This window comes from Suricata suricatta, chromosome 4, assembly GCF_006229205.1.
Source record: "Suricata suricatta isolate VVHF042 chromosome 4, meerkat_22Aug2017_6uvM2_HiC, whole genome shotgun sequence".
In the NCBI taxonomy this organism is placed as follows: Eukaryota; Metazoa; Chordata; class Mammalia; order Carnivora; family Herpestidae; genus Suricata; species Suricata suricatta.
Genome location: NC_043703.1, coordinates 108,242,536 through 108,264,284, shown reverse-complemented (window position 1 = coordinate 108,264,284; position 21,749 = coordinate 108,242,536). Strand labels below are relative to the sequence as shown.

At 37.3% G+C, this 21,749-nt stretch overlaps 1 protein-coding gene and 1 long non-coding RNA gene across 3 annotated transcripts in view; one reads left to right on the top strand and one right to left on the bottom strand.

Moving 5' to 3' along the window:
- UGP2 (UDP-glucose pyrophosphorylase 2) overlaps positions 1-21,749 on the bottom strand; it is a 77,173-nt gene that overhangs the window by 54,305 nt on the left and 1,119 nt on the right. Inside the window, exons 1-3 of one of the 2 annotated variants that reach the window (XM_029937467.1) lie at positions 21,715-21,749; positions 6,342-6,469; positions 5,370-5,477 (exon numbers count right to left, since the gene is read on the bottom strand). In XM_029937467.1, the coding sequence (XP_029793327.1) occupies positions 5,370-5,477; positions 6,342-6,469; positions 21,715-21,733 (255 nt within the window). In that variant the 5' untranslated portion in view covers positions 21,734-21,749. The remainder of the gene's footprint in view (positions 1-5,369; positions 5,478-6,341; positions 6,470-21,714) is intronic. The other variant, XM_029937468.1, reaches the window with a different exon arrangement.
- LOC115289876 lies at positions 11,879-17,609 on the top strand. The gene is made up of 2 exons (XR_003907849.1): positions 11,879-12,004; positions 17,433-17,609. It is a non-coding gene; the product is annotated as an uncharacterized LOC115289876 (long non-coding RNA).

Genomic DNA, 21,749 nt, shown 5'->3' with positions numbered 1-21,749 from the left:
AAAAAAAAAAAAAAACAAGCAGCAGCTCCCCCTGGTGGATAGGCTTGGTTTGATGTGGTAGGTCTTGGAGTCTGTTCTCAGAGGCTCCGCCCCTGCCTGAGGCGAAATGAGCAGCAGGAGGTGAAGTGCACACCTTCACAGACTCAATTGCAGAGTCCCCACCCCCAGTCAGGATCGCGATTGCGATGGGGGAAAGGGAAAAAACAAAAAGCAAAAAACCGAGTCTCTCTTAGTTTCCGATAGCTTTGCTCAAGACACTGTGTGCTGCTGGAAATGAGCTGGGAGCTCCTACAGTCTAAGCGCGCCCGGGCCTCCACCCGCCACCGACTCTTTGTTGGGGGTCGCGTAGGTGTGGGCCCTATTTTTTCCCTGTGGGGACCCGGGATTCGCACAGTCCGTGCAGGGGTCGAGGTGTGCTGTGGAAATGCAGTCCGTGGTCCCGTTCCCAAAACCAAGTTCGAATTGCTCGCGCCTGGTGCAGTCACCGCTCTGGCCGCTTCCCGCCGGGGAGAGCACCTCCGCAGCGCAGCCGCTTCTCACAGCCACAGACGCCTCTGATTCCCTGCCAAGATGGCTTAGGCTGGAAGCTATTCCTTCTCTTGCGCCACCCCATTTCGGGATTCCGGCTACCCAGCAGTTATCTATGGAGTGGGTTTCTGTCTCCAAGCGCAGCCAAGCGTTCTATACCTCTTCCCCAGAGACAGTTCTATGAGCGTGTTCCGACTCTGTCTCTTCCCTTTGTCTCTTGGGTGCCACGCGCTTGTGCCACGTTGGGCTGGGGATCGTACCTCCCCTGCCCGTCCCGGGCTGGCTCATTTTCGGATCTCCCCCGTTCGCCCCCACTCACTCAGATATCCTTGAGGTTCTATTCCTTCTGGAGTTCGTATTTTCTCCTTCCGCTCTTGCAGATGAGCGTAATATCCTTCTCAGTTCGATAAATGGTGCGGACGGAGTTTACAGAGCTCCCTTCCTCTCCGCCATCTTGGCTCCACCCAATAACAAGTTTTAAGTTAGAGCTCAAAAGAACCTGTCAGCCACAGTACTACCTTTTTCAGCAGACTCTATATCTCTTTGTTCCTTTTACTTAGTTCCCATCCCTCTACATCCAACATACAAACTCAAACATTAAGTTCATTCAGGAACAAGACACTAACAGCCTCTCTAGAAAATAATGAAATGGTCAAAGGAAGCTGTACGTGTTGACTGGTCCTTCCTTGCTCTAATCAAAAACATGGACCTTAGTACAGTTTTTTAAAATTTCTTTTATTTATGTAGCTAAATATCAAGATATCCCTTGATTAGAACATTTATGTACTTAATATTCACAAAATGGAGCAGAGTGTTATCCATGACATAACTCTATAAATTGAGGGGTTTTTTGTTAGCCAGAATTCAATAAAATATGGACTCAATAGGCTTTTCAAAAAACACGTATGTGCAGAACAAACTCATGGTTACCAGAGGGGAGGGGGATGGGCAAACTGGGGGAAGGGGAATGGGATTTACAGGCTTCCAGTCATAGACTAAGTTACAGGAATAAAAGGTACAGCACAGAGAATATAGGCAATGGTACTGTAATAGTGCTGTGTGGGAACAGACAGTAACACTTGTAGTGAGCATAGAATAATGTATAAAATTGTCTAGAATCACTATATTGTATGCCTGAAACTAATTTTAACAGTATGTCTCAACTACACTTCCACAACAAAAAAATTTTTTAAAGTAAGTATATGCTTACTAACAGAGGACAGAGCTAAAGTGAAGTATTCAATAGAAGACTATATTCATAAAACAAAGTTTCAATGCTATCTATAAATATATCCTTCAATTTACTATTTATACAAATATTTTTATTGAAAAGTAATCATCTGAATGAAAAAGGCATTTAAGTTCAGTGTTCTAAAGGCCAAAGAATAAAAATGTATACTAAAATGGGATCTGCACAATTTTTCCATAAAGGACCAAGAAGGAAATATGTTAGGTTGTACAGGACACAGGGTCTCAGTTCCAACTACTCAACTCTGCCATGGTCGCACGATAGCAGCTATAGGCTGTGTTCCAATAAAACTTTTTAAAACAAGGTAGCCAACTGGTAGTCTGCCAACTCCTATACAAAAACAGATACCTACTATGGCAATGTGTATGTCCACAGCTTTGATGCAAGGCTGATGTGAGGAAATGTTACTCTAAATGACTATTCTTCCACAATAATTTCTTTTTGGTTAGGAAGCTAAAGTATCACCTGCATTTAAAAAACAAAAACCAGGGGCGCCTGGGTGGCTCAGTCGATTAAGCATCCAGCTTCGGCTCAAGTCATGATCTCATGGTTTGTGGGTTCGAGCCCTGTGTCAGGCTCTGTGCTGACAGCAAGCTCAGAGCCTGGAGCCTATTTTGGATTGTGTCTCCCTCTCTCTCTGACCCTCCCCTGCTCATGCTGTCTCTCTTTGTCTCTCAAAAATAAAATAAAAAACATTAAGAAAAAAAAAAAGAAAGAAAGAAAAGGAAAAAAACCAGAGGCGCCTGGGTGGCTCAGTTGGATAAGTGTCCCACTCTTGATTTCAGCTCTGGACATGATCTCACTTTGTGGAATGGAGTCCCACATCCCTCTAGGCCAAATCCCTGCTTGGGACTCTATTCCTCTCTCTCTCTCTCTCTCTCTCTCTCTCTCTCTCTCTTTCTCTCTCTCTGTCCCTCCCCCACTTATTCCCTCTCTCTCTCAAAATAAACTTAAAAAATAACTATTTAAAAGACAAAAACCTATGTGTACTAAAAAAAGTTACGCTTTGAGAGGAAAACTGACATTTGCATAATCTCTATCACAAGAGATAGAAAATCTATAGAAAAGGGGGGAGGGAGGAAGGGAGCTAGAAAAATATAGAGAAGCAAGGTGAACAACATTGTCCCATGATCTGTATTCTCATAACTATTTGCAAAAGTTGTCAACATTCAAAGTGTAATATTTGTGGCCTCAAGAAGCTCAGGACATAAAAGAACAAACTTACCTTTGCCTCTCTATTCTGAAACCAACATTAAGGGCATATGGGATTATAACTATATTTTTTTTAAAGATGCTCAATACCTATGCTTCAAAATTTTTAATGAAGACTTACACTTTTATAAACAGAAAGACTTCACTAAATAAAACTACATCCAGAATTATATTTTTTTTCTTTTTCTGTATCAGCTTTGCATTCCCATCAGTAACTATGGCTTACTACAGACACACAGCCTCTAAAGGATTTGTCAGAACCTTGTTGGGGATGGTAGTACTGAACTGGAAACATCCTTAGGTGGTTCTGATTTCTCCCTCCCTTCCTTCCCCACCCTGCAATCCCTATTCCAGGATTCTTTATAGCACAATCTTCTCTCAAACTACACAAAGGCATTTTTCTCACTGACAAAGCAGAACCCTGAACCTTAAAATATACTAACAGTAACAAATTTGTGTGCCTTCTTACACCCGTAGGCTCTATCATCAAAAGATTAAGTTTGTGTAAGAAAAAACAAAAAAGTCCATGTATGCAAGCAAGAATTAACTACATCTTTATGCCCAGGTCTATCATTAAATAGAAAAATGAAGTTACTTCAATAAGAAATAAACTTCATGGCAAAATTATAGTTACTTAAATGTCTAAATTCTTTATTAAATTTTAGGCTTATTCTCAATCTTTTTTAAAAATCTGAATTTTAAAAAATCTGAATTTACAAGCAGTTCCTTTTTTAAAACTATGTAACTATCCAGAAGAATTCTCTTATTACTCTTTTTCAGGAGATAATATTAATTCTACACTTAAAATCAGAAAAATATATCATTAATTCATTCACCAACACCAAGGGATCAAAGACCAAAATAGTAGACTTATACACACACACACACACATACACACACACACAGTGATTGGCAAGCATTGTAGACAAGAGGAATTTTAACTTCAATACCAAAAATGAGAAATTCCTCAAGGTGAATGGTTAGGTGAGATTCTTATTTTTTTAAGTTGTTATTGTTTCTTTGTTTTTTGTTTGTTTTTTACAATGAGAATGTAAATCAATAATTTTAACAAATTTAAAACTGAAAAGCATTTTCCACATACTGCAAAGAAAAGTACTCCTAACCAACAACTACATTTAAGATTTTCTCAGGAAAAAATCCAAGGGGACTATATTAGCTTAAGTCACCACAGATGGTATATAAATGAATGTGAGCAGTTATGTTCCAATTAAACTTTACACACACAGTCAGTGGAACAATCTTCTGGCAGAACTTTGACAAACTCCTGCGCTAAACAGCCTTGTTTTAATACCAGTATTAGATAATCAAAGACTGTAGACATTTAAGAGCTAAACTAACTACACAAAATTGCTCCACTCTATCAAGTCTCTTCCACCTGAAATGAAAAGTGCTACAAACAGGCACATCAAAACTGCTGACAGGAAAGAGAAGAAAGGTCAATAAACAAAATCTATTCCCTAGACCATCAACTTCATTTAGATCATTCATTCAACAAACATTTGCTTAGAACACATGGTTCCCCAGCCTCAAGGTCTCGCAGGAAGACAACACACGCATATAAACAGCTCCTACTCATGCCAGCTAAGTGCCACATGATAGTAGAAATAACCACTAGTATCTGAAAAATGCTTCACGGTTTAACATGTTTCCACACATGCTTCTTAATGAAGCCTCATACCCCTGTAAAGTACATTAAGTCACTTGGTATTATTCTCATTTTACATAAACCTAAGTAGTAAAACTAGGATTTGTACCTCTGATACTACTGCAGTATACTTCTTCAGAGCAGCTTTATGCTAGGGGTCGATGGCAGAGGTGGAGGCATTTGGACTGAGCCTCAAAGAATGAGCAGGATTTTGAGAGGTTAAAAGGCCAAAGTATTGCAAAGAAATGATATACACAGAAGTCTAGAAGCAGGGAAATACAACATATGAAAACAGGCAAGGGAATATGGCTACAAAGACGGGTTGAAAGCATGAGGAGAGCTTTAAGTAAGTGACCTGCCATCTGTACAAGACACTACAGGCTATCAGAAATCAGATGGTTTGGGAGAGAGAAGGAAGAAAAGAACATAAATGAAGCTCTTACTGTGTGTTTGGTACTTTGCAAAAGAATTGCCTCATATTCAGGGATTTTAAAGTTATGAGGTAGTGTTATAGGAAGATTAGACTTTCCTAAGTCCTCTGCAGGACTGAAAAGATGGGACTAACAGAGGGAAAGGAGTAGGCTATCTCTGTAGTTTGGCACAAGGAACAGAGAATGCAAAGTGATGGTTCTTACAGGTCCCCCACAGTACCTCACCCCCAAATTTAAATCCAGGTCTTGAATCACCTTAAATTTTCCTACATCTAAAACTTACCGAATCTTCTGGAGGTCTCTGGATTTTTCCCCAATCCACAGAAGGTCCTTTTTCTTGCAAAAATCTATGAAATAGCTTCCGAAATCCATCAAGGTCTTTTTTAGTGTGCTATGAAAATAGAAGTTCTTGTTACAATTAGCAATTAATTTTAATTATAATTTAATTTAATTACAATTAATTTTAATATCAATATTATACATTTAAAATACCTTTCAATTAAATTCTTATACTATTAGAACATGGAGTACAGCAGAGTTTTTATGCCTTCAACTTAAAAGTAAAGAGGAAAAAAGGCTAAGAGGACCCACACTTAAAGAAATACAAGCAAATAATCCCCAAATCTCCCAGCAGTTATCATGTAAACTCAACACCATTTGGTCCATGGGAATTTCAATTGGTTCTCTACATTTACTTGCCAATATCTTTTCCTACTTCTTTTAAGTGAAAATTAACCTTCACTTAAAAGTAATGAAACACAGCTAACCTCAAAACATTAAGTACAAACTGAAATTTGAAAATTAGAAGGATGAGTTATTGGTTTATAAGCAGAAAGGTAAAAATACCTGTCTATGCTGAGAAATCTCTATATAGCTGACAAAGTGGCATGGTTATATTAGAACTGACTCTCTGGAAAAAGGCATGCAGCAGGATACATGGTTGATAATTCTAACTGAATACTGGTATCCATTTTTCTACCCAATGATATTAGAACACAGAACAAATAGTTTTTTGTTTGGATTCTTTTACACTTTAGAAATTTCCTACAATTAAAAAAGAAAGGACAATTGCTTAACAATGGGCACATGTTGATTTTAAAGTTCCCCAGCCTCAAGGTCTTAATTGTTAAGCAATCCTAATTTTTTTTAATGCTATTATATTTTGTGCTTATTTCAGGCTGGATGATCAACAGCAGCAATAGCAACTCAGCATGTAGATGCATGGAAGAAGCAAGAAACACTGCAGAGTCCTTACCTCAAACTCATGCGATGGTGCTGTAGTAAGTATTTTTTCTAGTTCCTTCTTCACAGATAATTCTAACTCTTGTCGAATGACTTCTTGGAACTGAGAAGCACCATCCTGAGACATGGCTCTGCTAAGATCTTAAAAATATAAAACCACCAACAGGAAAAAAAATCAGACAGCCATTCATATAGCTGGTAAGCCATAACAGATTCCTAGTTTATCAGCAAATGAAAAGGGTTCAATCTTTTGGTCCCATTAGCCTCTCGAAGGATTTCAGTAGTGTTAACTAATTAGGACTAAATAATCATATGGCCTCAAATTTGTTACATCTATATGCATTACTAGTATATCTGAAACACCAATAAACACTTTTAGGAAGATGAGGCAGGTGGGAATAAAAGGATTATTCTTCATTTGGGCATTTAGTTCCACCTCTACTAATGTTTCCCTCTTAGCCATCAAAGCTAGAGAAAAATGAGAATAACTGGAATAATGTTAATAAAGGCATTTTTATGGAACTGCTGCCGAATAAGAGAACAGAAGGGGCTTAGCACTTTTACAGAAGCAAAAAAATCCCTTCCTTTCCAGGCCAGATGAAAAAATTAAGGAATTCTTTCCATTTTAGAAATGAAGCCCTCCAGTTTCACATTCCTTATTAAAAAAAAAAAAAAAAAACAACCTTGAGAGATAGTGGCAATTCCCAGATGCCTTTATGTGTCTGGTATCAAACTTTTCACTTAAAAAGAGAACACAGGGCTTCCTCCCCACTTCTTGTCCTCAATTTCGGCTGAGACTTTTCAGTGCTTATCTGTGTCACACAAGACTAGCAGGGCTTTTGGCAGAGATGGGCATCTCTGTGACAGACGGATCTCACTAAAGGTGACTCACTAATGGTGACAGAAATGCTTGAAAGAAGTAAACAAATAAAAATAGAAAAATACAGAAGAAAGCATCCCAAGCCTAAGCACCTTGGGAGAAATAGGCCAACACAGGTTGTTTTACATACTTAGCTATCAAATAGTAATTATTTTGTCTATTACTTATGAAATAAGGGACAATCAGACTGCTGTACACCTCACCTTTTTTCTTCAATACATAAACTCAAACTTATTTTATAAATGTAGTTTTGAAGCTTATGTTCCAACATTTTGTTTGATAACTAATTAGTTCTACAAATGTTGATTAATTTAGCAGAATCATTTCAGTAAAACTAAAAATACTTGCACATACCATAAATTCTTTTATTTGTTAACTGGGCAGAAGAAACCATTTATACAGGCAGAATTAAAACCAACATAAAAACTAAGATACCTGTGAGAGCAGAAATTAGTAAATTATGGAACTTCTGAAGCAATTTATTTAATGTAGACAGCTTCTCCTCCCAAATACTATAAATGTTAACAAGTGAGGTATTTAACATCGTTCTTCAAAAAACCTTTTAAAATATGTTTCCTATAAAATTAAAATCCAAGGTGGGGGAAAACCAAGAAAATTTGGCAAGAAAATACAATCTAATCCTAAAATAGTTGTTTTCTAACTGTGCTTTTTTTTTAAGTTTTTTTTTGGTTTGTTTTTTTGTTTTTTTTTGCTTTTTGAGAGAAAGAGAGAGAGGGAGAATGTGCAGGGAAGGGACAGAAAGAGAGGGAGACAGAATCCCAAGCAGACTCCCTGCTGTCGTCAGCACAGAGCCCTGACAGCCCATGAACTGCAAGGTCATGCATGACAGGAGTCGAAATTAAGAAGTCAGATGCTTAACCAACTGAGCCACTCAGGCACCCCTAACTGTGCTTTTTCTAGGCATAAACCAAAATGCAACTAAGTTTATGGACTCTAGTAAAACTCTAAAGTGACCTAAATTGTGGTTCAGAAGTAACTTCTTTCTGAGCTAAGAAACACACACAAAATGTATGTTTCCACTAGTAAGTAGTAACTTGATTATCATCTGTTAAAAACTCCTGACATTGGATAAGCACATTTGCATAACTATGATAGGTATCTAAAAAAACTCCTGCAGAAAATTTTAAACTAGAGTTAATGTGACATCAACTATACACATTCACCCCTTGGCTGACTTAATTGCAATTTAAAACTTGTCACAGGTTAAGAATCCCCCCACCTTGCTGTCCCAGCAGTTAAATGAGTTATCCAAGGTTACAGAACCAGCTAATGTTGGAGCTCAGAAGTTGTATACCTGGGATATTGCTCCCACAATCTTCATGCCCACTCCTATATTAATCTTTAAGAAATAATTTGGGGGCGCCTGGGTGGCTCAGTCTGTTAAGCCTCCGGCTTCAGCTCAGGTCAGATCTCACGTTTGTGGGTTCGAGCCCCGCATCAGGCTCTGTGCTGACAGCTAGCTCAGAGCCTGGAGCCTCCTTCTGGTTCTGTGTTTCCTTCTCTCTCTCTGCCCCTCCCCCTCTCATGCTCTGTCTCTCTTTGTATCAAAATAAATAAAACATTAAAAAAAAGTTTAAAAAATAAAAAGAAATAATTTGGAAGAAAATTCTACTAAACATAAACATAAAACCTCTAAATTAAGGAACACGTGAATTCTTTGATTCTGTGTCACTGGTGGATTAAAATAGATCAAGAAATGTATAATGATTTTTAAAATAAGGGCTTGTTGTTGTTGGACTCAAAAGACATGTAACAGACTTGCTGCTTTGTTACTGAAGTTAAATCCTGAAAACCAGCATTTACTCACATTCTTAAAAACTAGTGATGGAAACATTTAACCTATATTCTAGGCAAATGCCAAAATGAGAGAATTATAAATATAACTGCCAAGTTTAAAAATCATTTTTTTATTGGGCTGCCTGGGTGGCTCAGTCGGCCAAGTGTCCAACTTTGGCTCAGGTCATGATCTTGCCGTCCATGAGGTCAAGCCCCGCATCGAGTTCTGTGCTGGCAGCTCAGAGCCTGGAGCCTGTTTCAGATTCTGTGTGTCTCTCTCTCTGCCCCTCCCCGACTTGTGCTCTTGTCTCCAAAAGAAATAAACCAAAAAATAATAATGTTATTATTAACAGTTGTTTGAGATTTGTCTACATGAGAACAGGAAAACAAACAAACAAAACAAATAAAACACTCCACCAAACTTTGGAGACCCTCTCTACAGAACAGCAGCCTATCAACCTACATGATTAAAGGCCAAAACACACAAAACCCATGTCACTATCCTCCCTCCTAAGCCAAGCCAAGAAAGGTTGGCTGAAAAACATTTAATACTACATGTGATCTTTGCCAGGTACAGCAGGTCCAACCTTAAGATACAGATTCATAAAAACCAGGTTCAAAATCAAATTGTAACAAATGTCCATAACATTTATTCCTCCCATTTCTATGATATAGCACCAAACCCAAAGTTGTATTCCCTCTAGACACTCTACAGATATCAACAGCTTATACAACAAAATAACATTATAAGGAGACTATCATCTCTTTCACTCTATTCCACTGCTGTTTCCTATCCTTTCCTCTGGGCAGTGCTACTATTGAAGTTTTGTTTTTTAGTGACTAAAGATTCAAGGAGGACTTTAAAGGATTAAATAATATGCAAGAATAAGGACGTATGCTTATTCAAAAAGAGTATCTATCTTAAACACATGACACAGGTCAGGAGACACAGACCTAGAAGCCATTTCTCTCTGCAGTGACCTATCTATCCTGAATTTTTTAAGAAAGGTCTGGAATTTCGGGTAGGAAAAGAAGTACAGACCTTAAAAGCTTTCTTGGACTTAACATTCTCAGGTTACACTTCTAGCAGTGGCAGTTGTGTTTCTAATTGAAGGTCAATTAAAGAATCCACTGAATAATGCAAGATTTCTAACCTCCCAAAACGTTTTATCCTTCCTTACTTCCTAGCAGTAGAGAATTGATCATTCTCAATGTTAGAGAGTGAATTAGGATTGGTCCTAACTCAAAACATTTTTAGAGAGATGAGAGAGAATTTAATTTACCCTCAACATTTTACAGATGAGCAAACTGAGGCTGAAATCGTTAAATGAGTTATCCAAGGTTATAGAACCAGCTAAGGCTAGAGCTCAGAAGCAAAGTCAATTTATTCTGAGCCCCATCCTACTATAATGAGGTAGAAATATCCTGCTCATTTTTTCCTCCTAGTCTGACTCTCTTTAATCCTTGGCACACAATCCATAAATACTCTCCTTCAAAAGTATTTCTATCAGAATGTCTTCTTATACCCAATGGAACAGACAGGAAACTCATCTCCACACAGGCTTACTAGAATGGTCCTAGTTGATTTAATTATAATTTAGTCCATTCGGGATAGAACAGGCAGTGACTATTTTTTTTAAAATAAGCTTTCCTGCCACCTCAATTTCCTAATTCTTCCTTGTTCACAAGAACTAAAATTTCAACATCATGTACTTTCCCCTAACTGGAGCCAAAAAAAAAAAAAAAAAAAAAAAAAGGAAGAGGAAAGCGATGGAATCAAGAGGTAGGAGACATTCAATCTACCAATTGTTTTCATTTAATTCAGGTATTTCATTTCATCAACTAAGATCTAGATATAATACCCTTCCCTGACATCCTAATACTAACAACATGAACAAAATAACTTCACAGTCTAAAGAAGAAAGCTAGCTCCACAATGCACAGGCCATGGAAAGGCTACAGAAAGAACACCAAAAGCAACAAAGAGGTTAGGAGTTCTCCCAGGCCACCTCCCACCCGTACCCACCACTCAGTTTTATCAGTCCCAACCTTCCTTGGAAACCCACACTGAGAAGAACCCAAAGTCAGAGAATTAAGAGAGCTCACTTAATCTTTAACCAGGAAATGACTTGCAATCCAAGTATAGTAGTTCCCCCTCATTTACAGAGGATGTGTTCCAAGACTCCCAGTGAATGACTTGAAACCATAGATAGTACCAAACTCTATATTTACTGTTTGTTATACATACATAGCTATGATAAAGATTAATTTATAAATTAGGCACAGTAGATTAACAATAAAAAGATAACTGTAGTATAAGTTATGAGACTATGGTCTCAAAATATGTATTCAGCCTTCTTGTGATGCTGGAAGAAAATAAAATGCCTACATGATGAGATGAATGAAGTGAGGTGAACAATGTAGGCATTGTGATATAGCAATAGGCTACAGCAGGCATATCTCATTTTATTGCACTTTGCTTTTCTTGCACTTTGCAGATACTGTGCTCATTTTTACTCCACCCCACATTGAAGGTCTGTGGTAATCCTGCACTGAGCAAGTCTATCAGCACCATTTTTCCAATGGCATTTACTCACTTTGTGTCTCTGTGTCACATTTTGGTAATCTCACAATATTTCAAATTTTTTTTATTATTGTTATATTTGTTATGGTGATCTGTGGCCAGTGATTATGACTCACTGAAAGATCAGATAATGGTTAGAATTTTTAAGCAATAAAATATTTTTAATTAAGGTATGAACATTTAGATAGAATGCTATTATACACCTAAGAGATTACATTATAGTATAAATATAACATTTAAATGTGCTGGGAAACAAAAAAACCTCATTTGACTCTTTTTTTTTGTTTTTTGCAATAGTTGCTTTATAAATGTGGTCTAGAACCAAACCTGAAATATCTCTGGGTATGCCAGTACTGGCCTTCTGACAATATGTCAGGAGGAGGAACATCTGCTTCTAGACCTCGATTGACTGCAGGTAAGTGAAACGGTGGATAAGGAGGGACTACTGTCAGTATAAAACTCCAAGAATGTACTGGGAACTGTAAATAACCATGGAAAAACTAAAAACACATATTGACTACATTTATGACCAATTAAAGCTAACCATCCTCTTTTGGGCTTTCATTGCAATCCTTAACTCAGTTATTTTTTAGTATTCCTCCTAGAAAAGCTTTTCTTCTTTAGATTCCATTACCTAATACTACTCTATATCTTTCCCTACCTCTGTGACCAGGCATCAGTTTCCCTAACTGGATCTTTTTTCTCCTACTCCTAGGTTCCCTTAAGATTCTGTCGCCAGACCACTTTCCTTTCAATTATACCTTTACCAGTATCCTTACTGATAACTCCCAAATATGTGCCTTGTATCCTGATCTTTCTTCCTGAGCTCCTGTCTCACCTTCCCTACAGCCTTCTAGACCTTTTCCACCTGGATACTAGGAATGGGTACCTCATGCCCAAACTGTCTAAACTAAATTCACCTGCCTGCCCCCCATGATGTGAACATTATCCCACTCAGTTCTAGATGACTCAGAAACCTCAGACATAGCAGGCTCTTCCCTCCTTTCCCCTAACATTATGTCCAATCCAAAACTATATATGTCAGTTGCCACAATTCTCATTCATTGCTTTCCATTCCCACTGCTGCTACCTTAATTTCTCTCTCATTTTCACTCTCCTGGTCATGATGACAACAGATTTCAAACCATTCTGCCCATTTGTCATTCTAATCTGGTGGTACCAGGCAGAATGGATTGGTCTCCCTAACCTGCAACCCCAATTGTATCACTTCTCTTCTTCATTGACGGAATTTGCATTTGATGGGAAATAAATAAATTCCTTAGCCAGACAGGTTTTAATAGCCAAGCTGAAGTAAATTTTTGAGTAGACAATGCTAATGAAAGTGCTAGAGCAGAATGTCTAAAGGTTGCAATTTAATTCATTTGTGATATCTCAATAGAGCTTCTAAAACTTTAATGTGTACACAAATTACCTGAAGGGCTTGTTAAAACAGATCCTGACTCTGGGAGTAGGTCTGGTGTGGGGAGAATATGCATTTCTAATAAGTGAATGCTACCTGTATTGCTTTGAATAGCTCTAATATAGGTCATACTCCATTTTTCTTAATACATTTGTAGCAGCCATACACATCATTCTTCTCCCCACACCCATACTATTCTGTCACCTGTTGTCTGCCTCAAGGCCAGGTGCTTCAGAGACAGCACTGGGCCCAGACTGGTCTCAAGGCTTCCCAGAGATTGGTTTAAGCAGGAAACATAATATAATTCTGACCAGTGAGCCAGAAGACTTAGGAAAAAGGTGCTCTTCACTGAAAAGAGAGACACATGGAAAAAAAATAGAACCTTTTCCTCCCCTGTGTCCACTGCTTACCTCGAGTTTCTTCTGTCATTTAGTGACCTTAAGGGAAGCTGACCCAAGGATGAGAAAGATAGGCTTAGGAAAGCAGAGGAGAGGGGCACCTGGGTGGCTGAGTCAGTTAACTATCCCACTCTTGGTTTCAGATCAGGTCATGATCTCACAGTTTCATGGGTTTGAGCCCTTTATCAGGATCTGTGCTGGTGGTACAAAACCTGCTTGGGATTCACTCTCTCCCATCTCTCTGCCCTTTCCCAATTTGCACTGTCCCTGTCTTTCTCAAATAAAATAAAATTAAAAACAAAATATTAAAAAAAAAAAAAAAGAGGAGGAAAGCAGAGAAGGAAGGGAAGATCGATGCAGTCTCTATACTCAATTAGCCAACTATGGAATATGCTACTTCAAGATTCATGTGATCCAAGTTCCTCATTTTTTAAGACAAACGGCATTTTTCTGCTCCATCAAATTAAAATCATCCTAATTATTATAAGATTGTTCCAAAATACACATCAAGTGTCATTCAACATATTTAGAGGAAGGTAGGCAGAAATGAGGAAGAAAAAATTGGAAATTAGTGGCCCAGCATGAATTCCCAAATCATAAGAATCATCTTAACCTCCAGGAAACCTCCCTGATACTTGAGCCCCCCTACTCCCCAAGGCTCAAACTCCGCAACTGAGTAGCTTCCGCTATTTTGGGAGTCACATTCTGTGTTCTTAGTGGTAGCTTCTGAATATTCAAAAAGGCATTCCTTTCTACAACAACTCCTTTAATGTGGAGGTTTTAATCACTCCTGCCTCTGTATTATATCAGGTACTCCCTAAAGTTTAATTCTTTGCTAAGATGTCTGTCTGCAACACTTTAAGGGCACTAATTATACTATATTATTAAACATTATTTTCCCAATATCTGACTCAGCACCTGACACAGTGCAGGCACCTGATAATGTGTAAACAGAGATCAAGACTTATATTCTCCTATTAGTGAACTTGAGCAGCCACTAATATATATCATTTCTTAAAGTTCAGTTTAAATGTAATCTCCTCCTAGAAATCTTTCTAAACTAAGCATGATTGCCCACTACATGCTCACATGGTAGATTCTTCTACCTCTCCTTTATATCATGCTTGTTAAAAATTTATTCACTGTCTATCTTACCCAACAGGTTATAATTTTGGTAAAAATATATCATGTCTATTTTGTTTGGGCTGTATTCCACGCCATCAGTTCAGACCCCACCAAGGTGGCTTTAAATCAGGAGGCCATGACCCGGGACAAAATCAAGTGTCTAACACGTAACTGACTGAGCCATCCAGGCTCCCCTTCACTAACTTTAGAGAGTAAATAAAATTGGGCAATTTATATTTTTAGATTTATCTTAATTTAGGAAAAACCTAATCCATGTCATTGATTCATAAGAAAAATCAATTAGTTGATTTTATATGACCTTTTTGTATTAAAGTCAATGTTGATTATTTCAGATTGCAAACTAAAGGACTTTACATTTACAAAGATTTTTAAATGACTCAGTTCTGTATATATATGATGCTTAATGCTTTTTGATAAAAATAAAAGGTATCAGTCTTCTGAGAACTATTCTAGCACTGAGTATGCAAACATACTTGCTAATCAAGATTTTTGCTAATCATGTACTGCTTACTTAAAAAACTGGAACTATTAGAATTTACACATAAACTAGATTTCTCATTAATAATTGAGATTAACTTTGCTCTCATACAAGAATAGCACTTAAAATCTTAAGGAAAAAAAAGAAAATATCACTTCTGGAAAACAGAACTTTCAGAAAAAGATCTGTCAACTAGTTAAATAATATCACCTTGCATTAAGTTGAACAGATATAAGAGGCATGTCAAGGAACCTAGAACACTAATCTGTTGAGAGGAGGGAAAAGAGATACAACATAAAATCCTCATCATCAAGCACAAAAAATTATTTGGCAGGCCAGTCCTGTAATTTGATATTATGTGCATTTAGTTAAAACGTCTAAGCTTGTTAAAGCTGTAAGGTCAGTGAGTCCTAGTCCCTTATCTTTGAGATGAAACAGGGCCTCAGAGATGCTGAGTTGGCTAAGGACACAGTAGCATAGCCACGCTGGAATTCAAACCCTGGAGCCTTGCTTCTCCTTCCTGGAAGAAGGTCTCCCCTTTCTTGGTTAACAGTCCATTTCCATGGTTTGTCACCTCCAGGCATATGCCTGAATTAAAACATGCAAAAATCCAACTATGTCTATAACGTGAGGTTAAAATTATATAACAGAATAAGCATCCTTTTATGCTCTTCACCTTTTCCCTCTATACTGTTTGCTTTCCGCAATGAAAAATCGAAGTTTTTATGCACTCTCTAAATATTTTATTACAAGGCTAAGCATTTTATCATTGGCCTAAGTGAATCTAAAACAGTGCATAGAACTATGTTATTCCATTTTCCTGTACTCTCTGGAAGTTTTAAAATTCTAGGCAGGGTTTAAACATAAATGAAACATCACATAAGCCTTTGCCAGGACAGCAACCAGAGGAAAGCAAACTCTGAACATCGCGTCTGCAGGCCTTTGTGGCCAAGGAGCAATGGAGCTCTTGTTAAGGGAAATATCCCGGAGAATGGCATTTTTTACTTTGGTGACTAATAATTCAAAAGTGGATTAAGCATAATATGAGTATTTTTATATACAAGAATACAATGAATATTTTTTAAAAGATACAAGTGAAATCACAGAAAAACTGTCTTGATTTACATAGGAAAAATTAACAAATATCTATAAATATTTGGAAAAGAAAACTTTTTTGTTTATGTAAGTTAACTAAGACAACATAGCCAATTTCACCATGATTCTCAAAAACAATCCTTAATTGTCAAAATGGTTTTGGGGCACAATCGATTTCATTTGGCAATGACTGAGAGAAATAAACAGTGGGACTGTTGGCGGGGGCAAAAACTGAGCCCTAAACAATTACTTTGCAACAAATTAAAAGAAATGCCTGCATCACCAACAGAGAACTGGGAAACAGAGTTCAAATGGAGTATTATCCCCGTTCTCACACTTACAGCCCAAACACATAGCTTAATTTTCTTTTGTTAGCTTAGCAAGCCAACTTTCAAAGAATTCAGTAAGTTATTAATAGAAAGATGCATGCCTGGTAGAAGAATTTTAGAGATCTAAGACATATGGTTTCAATTAATTGTCACTGTGCCTGGAACAATCCATCAAATTATCCAAGATGAAGATGTTCACAATTCAAACACTATTATACCAAGTTCAAAATATGATAGTTTAGGATATATAGGCTGTGTCAAAAAGATACCAGTCTTTAGAAAATATCAAGCTTCTAAAGAGATTCTAAATAATCAAAATGCTGGTAAGTGAATCATAATATTTCCTCATCACTAAATTCCAAATCCTCAGAGACTCTCTCCCAAATTTTATTCTAATAATGTTAGGATTGTCTCCACTGGCATAAATTCTAGATATCAAGAAAAATCACATTATGGAAAGTTAGTACAATCAACTCTTAATAATTTGTTTTTTTATAGATAATCCACAGTTAGACTTTGAAATATTTGTTTATATTAACTTTTCAAAAATGGATATATGTGACTTTCTGAGAACTCCTAATACCTGCACTTATGCATAAAAGTACTAAATACAACGTGCTGAAAAATTAAAAGCTACAATATATTGTTCTTTTACCTGGAGCATTTTCATTATTGGGCCAAGTAATGTTATTAAGTATACCACTATTAATGAAGTATCCCATTATTTTTAAGTTACTATAATTCATAAAATTACAATTTTCTATTTAAAAACAACACACATACACAGAGAAGGGTGTCTGTGAAGAGATATTACAAGAAAACACCTACTATCCAAAATTAACATTTTAGAGTAATTTCCTTTTAAAGTTATTTTTCAATTTATCTTCAGAATATTATTAAAATGGTACTTCTGAGAAGTGTACCAGTTACTATTTCTTATTTCTCTAATGTTCCCTATCAATTTCCTTTTTCGGTAGGTTTTCACAAATTAAAACCATCCATCTTACTGGAAGAAAGACACAGTTATCAAGAACAAAGGCAATTTAACCATAGAGATTACAAAGTCCATGGTGGAAAACAAAGTTTTCATCAGCTCAACTCTTTATTCTGAGTTTCTTTTAATTTTCCATTTATAACTGTGATTCTGAATTTAACTAAGTCTCCCTCTCTCTAGCACCATAATGAATCCTAAGCCATATCTTTAAAAAATGAGGAGTGGGCCTTAGCCATTGCTTTGTCCCCTCTACTACGGCCTCAAATCCATGTTACAATCCCCTTGGGCTAAAACCATCCTAGTCATCTAAATAATCAGCAATAAGCTAAATTTAGTTTGAGGATTTGAGAAGAAACAGGCCAAGGCCCAACCTCCACAAGCAGGCCCCAGAATGCATCTCATCTGTATATTCATCTGAGACCCCTCCAGTTAAAATTAGCTCAGCTAATCCTCCCTGGCTAGCTGCCATCTACCAAGCAGGAATCACAAAAATAAAGTTATAAAGAGAGAATTCCAACAAATGTGAAAGTCGATAGGCCTCAAATGTTTTTTAAGTGACACAGAGACACCCAAAAGGCTTCCCCTGAAATATAAGCAAGTACCTCAGTTTGAGAATATTGACATTTTTATATAATTTGGATAGATAATGACCTATTAAAAATAGTTCAGAAAAAGTTGCTCTAATATTACAGTAAAGCACATAACATGGCCTTAGCAGGCTAGATAACTGTAATTCCTGCACCATTTATAAATTTCAAATCACGTAGAGAGATTATCCGATAGCTTTCAGAACTTTTAAAAAAGCAAAATCCCAAATGACATCTACTGACAAACCTGGAAAAAGTCACAGCTGCTGAGGATCCTTAGCACCTCCAACTGTTACATGGAGTCCCTTATAAACTCAGCTAGTACTCAGGTTTATTTAGAGTAATTGGGGGCCCAGCAACAACCCCTGGGGTGGAGAAAACTAGCAAATGGGAAGTAATTTCACAAGCAGGCAGAAGGTGACCTGAGGGCGGAACACAACAGCTAGGGAGTTAGGTCTTCTCTTCAGGAAAGAAGAGTCTTCCTATAAGAAAGATACTTAAGGGCCTGAGGAACACTGACTTGAGAGATGGCCAAAGAGAGGTGAACCTTCTTTTGGCCAAGGAATGTATACTGAGAATGCTCTTGCCTATCAACACTAAGCATTTTCATTAACTGAACATTTCTACCTAATGACTTATTGGTCAAAGTGCTTGAGAACAGAGATGCCCAGCCTTTCTACAAAGCATACACTGCCTACATTTGGGAGAAGAAATTCAAGCCAGGTATAGCAACCTCAAGTCCTGTCCAGGCATTCAAAAATACATGTACACAACACACAGGTATAATACCTCGATGTTCTAAATTTCAAGTGCCCACTATAAGGAATACACATGTAAATGCTCAAAATATTTTTATTGACTCGACTGAAACAAAAACTGTCACCAACTATATATTCATATCACAATTCAAGCTTCCCCTCTCCCACTCCCACTTTTTTTTTTCTTTTGTTTATATTTTGGTATATCGACTCCCAAGTCCTGGGGACCTAAACACCAAACTTAGAATAGGAAAATAAAGAGCAGTCATGCCTGCTTTGTTTCTATTTATTTCTGTTGATGTCATATGGTTGTATTTATGGTGGCAACACTATCTGAATGGCCACCATCATTTCAAGAAAGAAAAGCAAAACTCACTGGCCATCTATTATATGACTAGGACACTCATATAATTCATCTCTTTTCAGCTTCTCAATAACCCTAGAGCAAAGTATTGATACCCAATGTTTACATAAGTAGAACTGAGGCTCAGAAAACATATGTACTTAAGATCACCTGTCAGGAGAATTCAAACCTAAATCTAAAAACCCTTCTATCTTTCATAACATTTATGTAATCTAAATAGTGTTATAAAAAACCATAACTGAAAATAAAAAATGTAGGCTATCCTATTAAAAAGTACATGGAAAATGCTAAGTTTCTCATTTGTCATCCATGACAAATTCTTTCAGAGCATCCATCACTTCAAGACACTATTTCCCGCAGGGATATAATAATCTTTGCCCACAGGAAACTGACAGTCTAGTTAGAGAAACAAGCCATTTAGCCAGGTTTTTAAGGCAACAAAAGGTACCGGAAATGACAAGGGTTTTAGAAACATTTAAGTAGGAATTTGAACGCTTGCTAGCAGTGAACTTTGAACAGCATACTTAAATTTCCTCATCTGTAAAGTCAAAATTATAAGCTACCTCTTAGGTGCTTTGTGAAGCTTAAATGAGACAACAGGTGAAAAGAATTAGGGGCCTAATAATTGTTCAATCCTTCTCCTATGGGACGAGCTAAATGTCAATGAGTGGAAATATCAGTAAGTGATATAGGAAGGATCAATTTGATCTGGTACAAAAAAATTCAAAGACTAAAATCCCAACCCTTACGTTTGAAAACTTATCTGTGGAGACAGCTAAGTTAATAGCCAATTAGGTTTATCATTTGTAACAGCAGCACAAAGTACAAAATTTAAACAATAAAGAATAGAATACAATCATGTTAAATTTAGAGGGGGGAGAGGTATCATCTTTTTGTGCAAAACTGCTAATTTAAAAGGAAAACTACCATTTAAACCAAAAGTGGATGGCAACTACATACAATGTTGGGTCGAAACATGTAGCCTGACTCTTCAGTTTAGTTACCAGTAATGTACCAATGGTAGGTAATTTCTTAGTTTTGACAAATGTGTTACTTTTCCATAAATCTAAAAGTATTCCAAAAAAAAAGCAGATGATGAGGGAAAGGAATATACATATCAACTCCTAGGTACTGCCACATGATTTTGGATCACCTGAAGACGGTTAGCCATTAACAGCAAAGGCTTTGAAATCAGTCAACACACACCACCTCTGCAAGTTACCCTAAAGCATTACTATAACGAATACCTCAAGTATAATATTCTTAACTTTTAAACAGAAGTGATTTGTCCACTTTTTCCTAGCATACTCTTGCAAAAAGCAGCTTTCCGGTAATTTTGCTATTGCTGTTACAAAACCAGCAAATTAAGTTACCTCTGCTTTTCCATTCTTGACTAAGACATTTATTCAACCAGAACATAAACAGCCTGTTTCACCACATAGAAGGTATAACATGAATTTGAAAGTCTACTGACAAGTGACATTTCTGAGCTTAGTGCTAAAGGCAGGCATAACTGCCTCATTTGTTTCCACAAATAAGGCAGGGAGTCAAATATTCTTAATCTATTGTGCAAAACTCAAAGAAGAGTTAATAAAATGATATAAAACTTACTAAGGCATTTTTATTCCCAGGGTCAAATAATGGCCGTAACTGACAATTTGATTTTTAAAGTTCCTCCGTTCAGAGTCACATTAAGTGGTTGTGAACTTTCACTACCTGTGTGTGCAGCAAGCTAGCTGAAGCTTTTAAACTCTGGAGTTTGCAAGAAAGGGATTTACCTGCGTACCAGAGAGCAAATCCTATGCTACCAACTATTGATAGGTTTAAGGTAGCACCAATTTCAATGTGTACAACCTACACACACTCTCTCAAACATACAAGCAATGTTAACACTTAGTTCAGAGGCATTCGCTAATCCTTTTAAAATACACATGTAGAATTTAAAGGGCAATTTTCAAATTTCAAAGAAAACTTAATAATCTTTCCAAATTTCAAAGAAGTAAAAAATAAACAGCAATGCAGCAAAGTCATGTCTCCTGCTGAAATGACCTCCAGCTTCCATGAGCTACTCCCGATTTCGCAATAACTGAATCTGAGACTCCAACCACGTACACACAAAACGGAGTAGAAGCACAGAGCACTAAAGATTCCCCAACAGTCCTGGCAAAACCCACCTACGTTCCCTCGGCCCTCACAGTTTCCCCCCCTTCCCTTCCGCACACACATCTTTACCACGACTTCCACCAGGAAAAGAATAGGGGTTAATCAGCAGCCAAAATCCTGTTTTATCATCAGTTAACAGCCACTAACCTGGGGAGCCAGAGTGCTACTAACCTGATTTCAGGGAGGCAGAACTAAACTCAGCAGAGCACAGAGGTATAAATTATACGTATCCGAAATGCCAACCCAGCAGCTCAAATGTCAATTTAAGGAAAAGGGTTTCGCAAACAGTATCTCAAATGAACATTTACATTTCAAACCACCCACCAACCTCCCGACTGCCAGTACCCCAATTCGGCTGAAGCAACCCGGGAGACAAAAAGAAGGGTGTCTTACCTTGTACATATCTCGACATTTTAGGGATTTATTAA